The sequence below is a fragment of the Prunus mume genome, linkage group LG2, assembly GCF_029339155.1.
Source record: "Prunus mume cultivar Tortuosa linkage group LG2, ASM2933915v1, whole genome shotgun sequence".
Classification (NCBI taxonomy): domain Eukaryota; kingdom Viridiplantae; phylum Streptophyta; class Magnoliopsida; order Rosales; family Rosaceae; genus Prunus; species Prunus mume.
In genome coordinates, this window is record NC_142699.1 from 23763750 (window position 1) to 23776661 (window position 12912).

The 12912-nt window shown below is 40.3% G+C and overlaps 1 protein-coding gene across 1 annotated transcript; it reads left to right on the forward strand.

Annotated features, from left to right (window-relative positions):
• The first annotated feature begins 7845 nt into the window (after nt 1-7845).
• On the forward strand, nt 7846-9129 carry LOC148919876 (putative F-box protein At5g55150). Its single transcript, XM_089044825.1, has one exon. The coding sequence runs from the start codon at nt 7846-7848 to the stop codon at nt 9127-9129; it is 1284 nt and encodes a 427-aa protein (XP_088900951.1).
• The last annotated feature ends 3783 nt before the right edge of the window (nt 9130-12912 follow it).

The following is a 12912-nucleotide window of genomic DNA, read 5'->3' on the forward strand; positions in this document are numbered from 1 at the left end:
AATGCATTGGCGAGCCTAGGATCAACTTTGGACACCCGATTGACGCTCCATCCCGCTTGAACACCTTGACCGCCAAGCATCGAAGAAATAGAGCCGATCGACTCAATGCAGTTGATGAGGACCCGGTGGCAAGACCCTATCATCGACTACTTAGTGAATGGAAACCTGCCAATGGAAAAGTCCGAAGCTAGGAAGGTCCAGTGAAGGCGCGAGATACTATATGCACGGCAAAGCTCATCAGTAGATCATACTCCGGCCCTCATCTTACGCATAAAGTACCTCAAACACTTGAAGTCCTCTGCAAAATTCACGACGGCGGTGTGGCAACCACTCGGGCGTCACTCGCCTGAAAAACTCTAAGCGTAGGCTATTTACGGCCTACCATGCGCCACGACTCCGAATATGTCAAAAATGTGATCGTTGCCAGCGACACAAGCCGATCCCTAATCTACCTGCCGAAGTTTATCATCCGCAAAACAGTCCATGGCCATTCATGCAATGGGCCATCGACTTAGTGGGTCCCTTGCCACCGGCGCCCGCCAAGAAAGAAATGATGATCGTCGCCACCGACTACTTTACTAAATGGATCGAGGCCGAAGCTCTATCCTCTACTAAAGAAGCCGATGTGGAGCGATTCGTCTGAGAAATATCATCTGCCGGTCGGCTGCCCACAATCGTTAGGTCACGACAATGGCTCACAGTTCATTGGCAAGCAGATCACCGCCTTCTTTGCGAAATACAAGATCAAGCAACACCTGTCCACTCCAAGGTATCCACAAGGAAATGGGCAGGCCGAGGCATCCAACAAAGTCATATTAGACTGCTTAAAGAAAAGGCTAGAAGGCGCCGAAGGGAAATGGGTGGGCGAACTCCCGGAGTGCTATGAGCTTATCGCACCACCAAACGAAGGTCATTGGCGAAACCCCATTTTCCCTTGCCTATGGGGCCCGGCGATCATTCCTCCTCACGTCCACCGCCTTCTATAGGCATTGAAGTCGGCGGTATAGAGCGAACTCGGCGATGAGACTCAACCTTGACTTACTTGAAGGCGGCGCGAGAAGGCCATTATCCGAGTCGCCTCCTATCAACAGGCGATTGAAGTCCTACTACGACAAAGGAGCTAAGATCGATAGCAGTTTCAACTGGCGACCTTGTGCTAAGAAAGGCCTTCATCACTCGCACAAAGACAAGGGTCTAAGAAAATGAAACCCAATTGGGAAGGCCCTTATGTGATCGGCCCGGGTAGAGGAAGTTACACGCTAGATACCATGGATAGGAAGAAATACCACGACAACGCACTGTCGCCGAGACGCGACCCATAAAGCGTCCTAAGGGAGACGCGGTGCGCCAGAATTTCTAAGGGAGGTATCGAGTTCTATCCGTTTCCTAAGGGGAAGGATAGTCATATAGTTGCCCATAGGAGCGTCCTAAGGAGACGCAGGCGGCGACTAAAAGCGTCCGTTGAGACGCAACCCACTAAAAAGCGTCCTAAGGAGACGCGGTGCGCCAGAATTTCTTAAAAGGAGGTCTCCATGCCTCTGCGGAAGTATCCGAGTTCCTATCCGTTCCTAAGGGAGGCAGGATAGTCACATTGCCCATAGCGGCGTCCTTGGAGACGCAGGCGGCGACTAAAAGCGCCGTTGGAGGCGTAGCTCACTAAAAAGCGTCTAAGGGAGACGCAGTGGAGTGCGCCAGGATTTCTTAAAGGAGGTCTCCATGCCTCCCCGCGCGAAGTATCGTGTTCCTATCCGTTTCCTAAGGAGGCGGGATAGTCACATTTCCCATAAGGCGTCCTTTGGGAGACGCAGGCGACTAAGCCAACAAGGGATATAAAGAACACGCCGGAACCCCTTAAGGAGGGCCCTGGCATTCGCCAACTTCCTAAGGGGAGCCATCCTAAGAGATATGCAGAACACGTCAAGTCCTTCAAGAGGAACCCGACACTCATGAATCTCCAAAAGGAGATGTGCAATCAAGACACTAGCCGGTTACTCAAGCGATTCACAAGATAATATGCAAATTGAAGTTGAAAAATAAAGACTGAGATTTTCATAGCAAAGCGACCAACCGCCAAGTTCAAACAAAAGAAGATGGTCAAACAAGACCAATTATTGAAACAAAGGACTACAAAAGTGAAAAGAAATAAAGGAGTCTTCGTCTACTCAAACACCGGCAGAGATCACGATCTATGACCTCTTGATGTCACTTTGATCGTACGCTTTGTTGACTCCACATGGTTGATCTATGACGCGCCACCACCTCATCCGCATCCTCCTCTGCTCCATCTTCTCGCCATTACACGCCTCTTTAGCCACATTGCTCGGCTCCTTCTATTCACAAAGGCATTAGCCTCCTCACTTTTCGCAGGGCAACTCTGGATAGAGCATCTCGATGTCTTCATCTACTCAGACGCGCCGAGAGATCACGATCTGCGACCACTTCGGCGTCTGTCTGATCACCACACTCTCGGCTCCACCGCCTCGATCCTCCACGTGCCCCCACCTCCTTTTTGAAGGAGAAGAAATGTTGTTTCCTTTTGTTTTTCTAAGGAAAGACTTGGGAAAGTACCAAGATCGCCAGCCTGACGGATTTGATGAACCAGCTCAGCACAAGTGGATGGACTTGACACAAAGTTCATCTTGAGCAGATTAGACACGCCTGCATCCTCTGCAAGGGTGGACTTATCCACCTTGGGATCAGCTGCTGACGTTGCAGAAGAGCCCTTCGCCCAGGCAAATGACTCTCTTGCTTTCTTAGTCTCTGTCAACCTCACTTCCAAAGGAATTGGCGATGATGAATCCACTTCATGCTTGACTGCTCGTGACTCAACAGTTGAAACATGATGGTTGGATGGATGAGCAGACTGCCCAGATCGACTTCCAATCTTCGGTGGTACAAACGACTCAAATTTCGAAAAGGAGCATCCGCATCTCTTTGCCTCTCAACAAGTGAGCTAGATCGCACACAGACTACTTTACGGAGCATATCACGATCTCCTCATCGGCTTGAGCTCTCGACATCACCTTCCTCTTTTAGGGAGTTTAGCAAAACACTCCTCATGTCCAGCAGCAAATCATCAAGGCTCGGACCATCCTGCTTCCATCTATCGACATCCTTAGCAGGGGGCAGTCCACCAACTTCCTCCCGATCACAAACAGACTCGACTTACTTTGGGATGCACGGCAACTCCTCTCTTCGACAAGCAGTACAAAATTCTCCAAGATCTTTCTCAAGCTAGAAAGTAGAGAAGTTAAGTTTGCGATGTAAGAAAGAGTGAAGAGAAGCCCTGTATTTATACAAGTTGGATAACCCGGGTCAAGAAGGAATCTCAAGCTCTTTCCTACTGGGAATCCAACTCCAACAACAGTCAGAAGCCTACACCAATTAAGAATCCGATCGCAAAAGGAGTCAACTCACAGAAAGCCCGACTTCGGTTGGAGAGCCCGAAAAAAATAATTTCATCTCCTACATGTCACACAAGCGCCATGCTGGGGGCATTTATGGGAGCAGATATTTTCGTCTCCAATCACAACGCGCCACGTGGAAAAGAAGATTATCTCTTTTAATTAATTAATTGAACCAGTTTATCTGGCCAATTAATTAATTGGGATAAATATCTTAATTAACATGATATTATCTTTATTTAATAAGATAATATCATTAATTAAGATATTATCCTAATAAAGAGAAGATAATGTCATTATCTCATATATTATCTCCATAAAAAGAGATAATATCATTTAGTTAAGATATTATCTCCATAAAAAGAGATAATATCATTAAATCAGATATTATCTCAGTCCGACTCAATCCCTACGAATTTGGGTAGAGAATAAACTCAAAGGCATATTCTCTACGAAACCCTAGCCAGAGGCTCCTATAAATAGATGACTTCATTCATCATTTAAGGTACATAAAAACCTACTCCTTATACCCGAGAAAAATACCCGAAACTCTTTCTCTCTCTCCACTCTCCATATTTTCTCCACACGGCTCCGGCCACCACACACGGCTCCGGCCGCCCGGTTCACACCCTACATAAACACTACTCCGTACCCTTTGCTTAGCTATTGTTTTCCTACAAACACTCGAACTAACTTAGGCATCGGAGGGCCTTTGGCCAACACCCCCCGGGTGTGGTCTATTTACTCCAATCTGTTTTACAGGAATCGAGGAAGAGAGAAAAGGAAGATCGAAGGTTGAAGGATCTAGAAGCGAATATTCTTCCGTGAGATTATTTGCACAAACACTTGGCGCCAAAGTTTCTTTATGTTTGAATTTTATTTCAATTTTATATGTTATTTTTTCTGGTTGTAATATGAGCCATTGGATCATAGTCCAAGTGGCCTCTTATCTAGCCTAGGATATAAGGTGTTAGATTGTGACATGTGTAATCATCTCATAGGATGATAAGATCAATGGTTAGGATTAAGTCCTGTGTAAATCAGTTAGAGAAGAATCTCTCTTCCTTCTCTTACAACAGATATAATTGGGTATAGTGGAATGAACAGTACACACTTTTTCAGTTTCTATTATTCTCCTTCATAGCAACGTTCTCTCATACTTAGATTTCTTCCTCTCTCCCAAAACATCCAAAATACCACAAATGAACTGCTGAATCCAAGAATTCTAACACTCTCATGATCATCACAGCAGGTGCTTCTTCAGCCTTGCAGACAATAACGTTTACAAGATGGACTGGCATGCGTCCCAAGGCTTTGGCTTTCATGACCGAGTTGTTTCCTTTTTGGGTTCATCATATGGGTGGCTGGTGGTTCGAGAGAATAAGGGGGTGGCACACACACACGAAATCGTTCATCTTATCAATCCAATTTCTACACAATGCAGGACGCTTCCTCCCTTCCCGCGCAGGTCTTCAGTACATAAAGTTCTGATTTCCTCGGATCCCTCTCTCAACAACAACTTTGTCATTGTGGTGATTTATCATACCCTCCAAGGGACAAGGGTAGCATTATATCAGCACGGCAGAGGAGGAGACGACGCTGCTGCATGGACTGATTTGGGAGGTTATCCTTGGTATGGCAATTCTGATATCGTATTCCACAACAATGGTCGTTTATTTGCACTGTGGATAGACCACTCAATTCAAGTTTGGGACTTCGGGGACACCTCTAATGATAATAATCCCACGAAGATCATGATTTTCAACCATCCATGGATCCGAATGTTACTGGTGGTGGCAGCATGACGAGGGATGAACAATGGTTGGTGGAGTCAATGGGTGATCTTTTGCTTGTGGGGCAGGAAAGGTTTGAGAATGATTCCAGAGGAGCAGTGGAATTTTATATCTACAAGTTAAACATTGCTGCCGAAACATGGGAGAAGGTGGAATGTTTGCGTGATTGTGCTTTATTTTTGGGCAGAAATCAACCGGCAATGTCATTATCCACCCAAGAATTGCCAGGATTAAAAGAAAACTCGATTTATGAGGGGAAGTTGCAGAAGGGTTGTGATGATAATTTTGATATTCATGTAGGAGTATACAACCTAGAAACTAAACTTGTTGAACCATATTATACAACTCCAGTGCTAGAGAACGCTAGTTTTTCATCACTCGTTTGGATTGTGCCTAGTCCTTTCGGCCCAATAAGAGAAAAGATTGTGCTCAGTACTTGGTTACGTTAGTCTCAGTCTCAACTGTTTTTCTCTGTGTTTAATATGTAATAGGTAGGCTTATAAATAGGTTGAGCACTTTGTGCTTAGGTAGGCTTACATATGCCATTTTTTGTAGAAATAGTATTTTGCAAAACTCAAACATTTTTTTTTTTATGCGGTGTAAGGCTGCGGCAGGCTTCGGAACAATAGTAAGGCTGGTGGTGGTGATGGGATATGTTGTGATGCGGTGGTGACTTTCTTTTTGTTAATTTAACATTGCTTTTTATAATTTTTTTTATTAAACGAAATACGCAAAATACATGTCACTATTTTATTAATACGCCATCATTTAGGATACAAATAGATACATGTGAAGTGCAATACTTTTCGGAACTCTCCTTTTTCTACCTTTTTTTTTTTCTTAATCTCATAAGCTATATGAAAAGTGTTAAGGCCCAAAAATCCAGGGTTGAGCCCAAATAAATTCTCGGCCCAACGCAATACCTTATTAAGAAAAGACCTGATTTGGAGCACGTGAAATTTCGTCATTCACGCTTGCACGAGTTATGATTCACGTGCCATGCCAAATAAATATGCAATCTATCATGCTAAAAGTTGAAATAAGCACTGGCTTTATGAGCCCAAGCTAATTATCAAGAGTCATAACCCTCTTCAAAGCGACAAAATTCAAGCATGCCAAGCGACATGCAATGCCAAATGGAAAATCATTATTATTATACCTAGTCACGCTACAATTTTAAGTGGACCCAAGCCACACAAAATGCCGCTTAAGTGGGTTGTGATATGGATGGTAACGAACTTTCATGAGGCCCATTGATGGCCGAGAAATAGAAATTTTGGGTTGTTGAGCCCAAAACTCGCCCATTTCTTGAGCCCAAATATATGGGTAGGCATAAAGGAGAGAAAAAAGCCCAATACTCTAGAAGAGATGACCCAATACCTTAGGAAGGCCTAAATAGTCCAAGTGGCTTAGAAAATATCCAAAAAATCTCTAGCACATGGTTTGAAATAAAACCACGATAGAAAACCAGGAGATGTTTGTATGCTCAGACTGCTAAGAGACTCTAGCACATGGCCAAAAACAAACCCAACGCAAGCCATCAGAAAAACCAAAGGGAATTCATACGTGTAGGAGGAATACCCATTAGGCAAAAGCTCTATCCATTCTCTTTTCCTCTGCGAGCTCTAATGGGGAACCAAGAAGAAAAGCATGTGGCGTCTCATCCCCATGGGAAGGTCCAACCTTACAAAAACCTTGGAACCTCAAAGAGCCTGTTACCCATCCACTATGGCTAAAGAAATTTCACCAAAAGGGAGTGCATGGAAAGAAGCAAAGGAAAAGTGGGAATGGAGGATTGACAGAATTAGGATTCTAAGTGCCTATAAAAGGGAGCTTCCTCTACTCAGCAAAAACCATCATCCAGAGTGCGACCAAGCTTTGTCAAGCAACTAGAAATTCACTCAAACCACATCTAGAGAGCAAGCTTCCTCTCTTACTTCCAAAACTCTGCAATTTCGTGCCCTATTCCTCCATCTCCTCCCATTTTCTCTTCTGTTAAAACACTTTAGAGCTTGACAGATTTTTCGTTAAACTGCTGGAAACTACTCAACACACCCATCATACCCCCATCTCTCTCCCTCTTCAACAAACCCTCTTAGAATCGATTCCCCATTGTCTTAAAACCCCTGTTTCTCATAGGAATTTACAGCCCTCTCTCTATTTATGCTAAACTCATGATGGTTTTGCTCTCATGCCAAGCGAAGAATCTACCTGTAAGCTGTTGTTATTTTTGTTGGTAAATGTAACCAAAGTGTTTCCTAAGGTTTCGTTATCCTTTCGAAGCATTCTTGGGGCTTGATTCTTGAACTCAGGCACAGAGGGTAATTTCACCTGTTTTTCTTTTCGGCAGCCCAACCTTAATTAGGAAAATTCTGTGAATTTTGTTCTCTCAATTTGATTAGGAAGTCTCTTATTTCTATTATTTCCTTTCTCCTTTTATATTTTGGTGCCGATGACATAACAATGGTACAAAATTGCTCTTTTTCATCCCATATATATATATATATATATATATATTAGGGTCTTGGAAATTTCTGAAAGCACAACAAGCATAAACAAAACATATCCCCAATCTCAGCCCAGCCTATAAATACATGTAAATAATTGGGAATCTAGCTAATCATATCCCAATAATATCCTCATCATCAATGGCTATGGCTTGTTCCACTAAAAGAAGGAGGCTAACTTATTCAAGCACAACACCAATAACAACAAAATGGGCTGATGAGCTCCCTCCTGATCTATTAGGGTTGATCATGGAAAAGCTTGCTTCGAATATCGTCGACATCATTCGCTTTGAAGCCGTCTGTTCTTCTTGGGTCCGCGCTGCAAGATTGTATACCTCTACCCTGTATTACACCCAGTTGCCTCAATATCCATGGCTTATGCTCCTCATTCTCCCTACCCCCCTCCCCGACAAATGGAGTTGGCGCCCCAAACCCCCTCATATTGATCATGAGAGCAGGTGCTTTTTTAGCCTTGCAGAGAATAAGGTTTACAAGATGGAGTGGAAAGCGTCTCAAGACTCTCATGGCTATGGCGAGTGTTTGGGTTCATCACATGGGTGGCTGGCGATTCGGGAGTTTAAAACAATGATATTATCCCAAGAAATTGTTCATATTTTCAATCCAATTTCTAAACAACGCTTGACGCTTCCATTGAGGCCGGGAAAGGCTTCAACTGCTAAAGTTGTACTTTCCTCGGACCCCTATTACAACAACAACTTTGTCGTTGTGGTAATTTATGATATCTCCTTGGGACCGCCAGGGATAGCATTCTATCAGCACGGCAAAGGAGGCAACGCTGCTGCATGGACTGACTTAGAGGGTTCACATGATCACTATTTTGATATTGCATTCCGCAACAATGGCCAAATATTTGCACTGTCCACTAACCACTCAATTCAAGTTTGGGACTTCGGGGACACATATAATAATTATCCCACGAAGATCATGGATTTTCAACCTTCAATGAATCGGAATGTTCTTGATGGCCTAATGACGCACCATAAAAAATGGTTGGTGGAGTCAATGGGTGAGATTTTGTTTGTGGAGCGGCAATGGTTGTGGTTGGGGTCTGATACCAAAGGAGCAGTGGACTTTTATGTCTGCAAGTTAAACATTGCTGCCAAAAAGTGGGAGAAGGTGGAGTGTTTGCGTGGTTGTGCTTTATTTTTGGTTAGAAATCAATCGGCAATGTCATTATCCACTCGGGAATTGCCAAAATTGGAAGAAAACTCGATTTACTATGCAGAAACGTATCAGGAGGGTGATCTATATAAGCGGAAGCTGCATAGGGGTTGGAGTGAGATTCGTGTTGGAGGAGTATTCAAATTCAACTTAGAAACTGAAGTTGTTAAGCCATATTATATAACTCGAGAGCATGTGGACACTAGTTATTCAAAATCCGTTTGGATTGTGCCTAGTCCCTAGTGATGTTGGCATCAACTATTTTTGTTTCTGTTTAACATGTAATAGGTAGGCGTATGATAGGATATAATTTGTAATTACTAATAAGTCTCTAGAAGTTCTAGAGTTATACATTGTATGAGTTGCGTGTCTTGTGGTATTCCAATGAGTTAATTTGCATCTTAATGTCAATAAATTGTCATAGATCCATCAGTTATAGTGTGAAGCCAAAAGCATCGAATGAATGTTATGAGAACTACCGTTAATAATCTTTAGTTTGATCCATTTCTTTCAAACAACACTTCTGTTCCAACATCATATATATATAAACGTATATGTAACATGTTGAATTATTTTGGGTTAAAGGCTATAAAATTGAGCTAATGTCATAGTGGAAAAATATGTTTGGCCTAAGACCAGTGGTCTCAGGTAAAGACCCTAAGCACCAATGTGTGTGAGTAAATCCCCTTCACTTCCTACCTTTGACCAAAAAAAAAAAAAAGGCTATAAATAAAATTGAATACAAGCCTCAATCTCAATATGTGGTTGGAGTTTTTATACATACATATGTATTTCATTGTTCTTTTATATGTGGTCTTGTTTGCTTATACGATGTTGGGATTTTAAAAGGTTTTAAAAATTAAACCGTTTTATTTATTTAATTATTTTGACTGTTTTATTTTATTTATTGTGGGAGTTATAAATATTTAATATTCATGTTTTATTTCTGGTTGGTGAATGCCTTAATTTTTTGGTTGGTGAACTTTTATGGTTGGTGAAGGTTACATGTTTTCGGATGCATATAAAAGGCCACTTCTCCTTCACACTTGAAATACACACAATACACTATCAGAATATCACATACACATTCTAATTCTCTCCCTTTCTACTTTTACATATATTCTCTACTTTATATTATTATTATTTTAGGCAATGGTTATGTGACTTGGATACATATATCTATCAATGAGCGTGCTCATAGCGGATCCTGGGTTTGTGTACAATGGGTCATATCTTGGAGTCTTGTAGATCATCAGTATCTGCACATAGGGAGGCTACAAAGGTTTTAGACAGCGTATTTGATGTGCTTCACCGTACCAAACTCACCTTCTTACTTATTATTTATTTTGCTTATACTTACCAATTAATTAATTTATTTTCAGTTTCATTTGTACCTTAATAGCTTTCCAATTTGTTTATATGATATTTATAATATAAATATTTTGGTATCTGGCTTTCCAGAAAGAGGAAAACTATTATTTTTCATAACATTTTTATACATACATATGTATTTCATTGTTCTTTTATATGTGATCTTGTTTGCTTATACGATTGTTTTCTTCTACTAGTTTAGACTACTTGTTCTATATAAACGTAAAGGTAAAAAGGGAAACGAATAAATCTAAATTTGAGTTGAATGCAAGCAAAAATTGGTAATGAACAAATAAGTTTAAAAAACCTAATACCTTGTAAAAGGCTTGGTTGTACTGGTAAACAAAAAGCAAAGATGAGCTGCCGCCCCTTTGGAGTCGGTGGCTTCCCCTCCCCCCTCCCTTCTCTTCTCTTCTCTTATGCTCCTCCCTCCCTCCTTGCCCCTACTTTCCTCTTGTTTCTTTTGTTTTTTGTTTTTTTGTTTTTGTTTTTTGCAAAATTGGTTGTGGCTGGCTCTAATCCCGTTGCTTGTACCCAAAAAAAAAAGAACACACATTATTTCCGAAGTTGAAATTGTTTATTGACCTAAGACTCATTTTCTAAAAATATTAAGCCTTTTAGTTGATGGGTCAAATGCAAGAACCCCATTTTGAGTGGGAATGGAATCCAAAATTAAATAGCAAAACCACTAAAAGGTTCTATCCTAATTCAAACTAGGAGTTTATTTCAACAACGCAAATAAATACATGTAGAGAGCACAATATTTTGTTGAACTCTCAACACTAGTTTAGAGCACTCTGTGGTTGGACTTGTTCTATATAAAGATGAAGGTTTAAGGTCCTTTGTGGATGGACTTGTTCCCGAATATTGAAATTTCTATTGACCTAAGACTTATTTTCTAAAATTATTAAGTCTTTTAGTTGATGGGTCAATGCAAGAATCTGATTTGGAGAGAAAAAACCTAGAATCCTAAATTATAAAAGGAACCTTCTAAAAGACTCTAATCCAATAGGAGTTCATCACAACAATGCAATTAAATATATGTAGAGTGCCATACTCACAACAACTACTTTTAGGGGGGGTTGTGGTTCGGTAACCGCGAATTTTTGCCAAAACCGCAAACCGACCGACTATTTGCGGTATGGTGATTTTTGAAACTGCAAATCAACCGCTTTTTGCATCAGTTACCGTGAATTAGCGGTTTAAAACCGCAAGTTCTTTTTGTGTCATAAAAATCCAATCTTCCACATTTTAGACCTAATTTTGATGCTTCTTTTGAAGCCTTTTGATTTCAAGCATACTTCAACCCAAAAATATAAATTCACAATCTCAACTTTTCAAGCATATATAAATTCTCAACCTCCTCAACTTCTCAAGCATTTACAACCTAAAGAAAATTAAAGTTACAATTTCAAGCATTACAATTAAAGTTAAACTTCTCAAGCATTCACAACCTCAACTTCTCAAGCATTCCAATTTCATATCTTTTATACTTACAAACCAAAAGGAAAATACAATGCAAAATGAATTAAAGTTACAACCCAAAGGAAAAATTCAATTCAAATTTAATTAAAGTTACAAACTAAAACGAAAATACAATGCACCAATGTTACAAATTAAAGTTACAAACTCAAGTATTGGTGGTGGTGAGTGGATTTGAAGGACCCCGTTGTGTTGTTTGAGCACCAATGCTATATACAAAATGCAATTTTTATTTATTTATAAATATAGTCTCGGTTTGCGGTAACCGCAAGTTTTGAAAATCAAATACCGCAACCGCAACATCAAATGCGGTTCGGTTCTTCATACCGCAAATGCGGTTCGGTTTTCCGTGATTGTGGTTCTATTGCTGTAAATTGTAGGTTGATTTTTGCGGTTTTTTAGTTTTTCGGTCTAAAATGTCACCCCTAACTACTTTGTGGTCATATGGTACTTTATGAAAAGCTATTCAACTACTGCCTTTTGCAAGCGTGGAGACAAGCATAGAATGACATGGAACCGCTTAGACGTCTCATTAGAAACCATATTAGGATAGTACTTTTTTATTTTATAAAAAACTCAATATTTGGATAGTACTTAGTTTTAATAAATCCAACTTGCTAAGAAAGTTTGGGGGCGATAGTAGTACTAGGATGGGTGACCTCCTGGAAAGCCCTTGTGTTGCATCTCATTCTTTTGCTAACAGGGTTTTAGTGTGAAAGTCAAAGTCGGTCTTGAGATTTTGAGGGCCCTGTGTAAAACTTAAACTAGAGCCCTCACATAATCTAATATTAAAATATTAAATTTTTTTTTTTGCCACGACTTAATGTCATAAAACAATTTTTTTATAACTAAAATTCATTATTAATTAGAATGTCATTACAATCACAAATCAATTTCATAATTTTTTTAATGTTTTCATTTGATAAAGTTAAATATTAGTATGTTTGGTATAAAAAAAAAAAAAAAGAGTTCAAGGGAAAGAAGATGGTATGAAAAAAAATTTGGTTTTATTTTGAGTGGAAGAAAGTACTTTTTTTTTTTTTTTTTTGTGTTTATAGGAGAAAGCATATGTGTGTGATATATACTACAAATTTAAAATGATTTAAATTTTGTTATTATAATAGAAAAAAGAATAAAAATACGAATAGAATGACATCATTGAGACTCGAACCT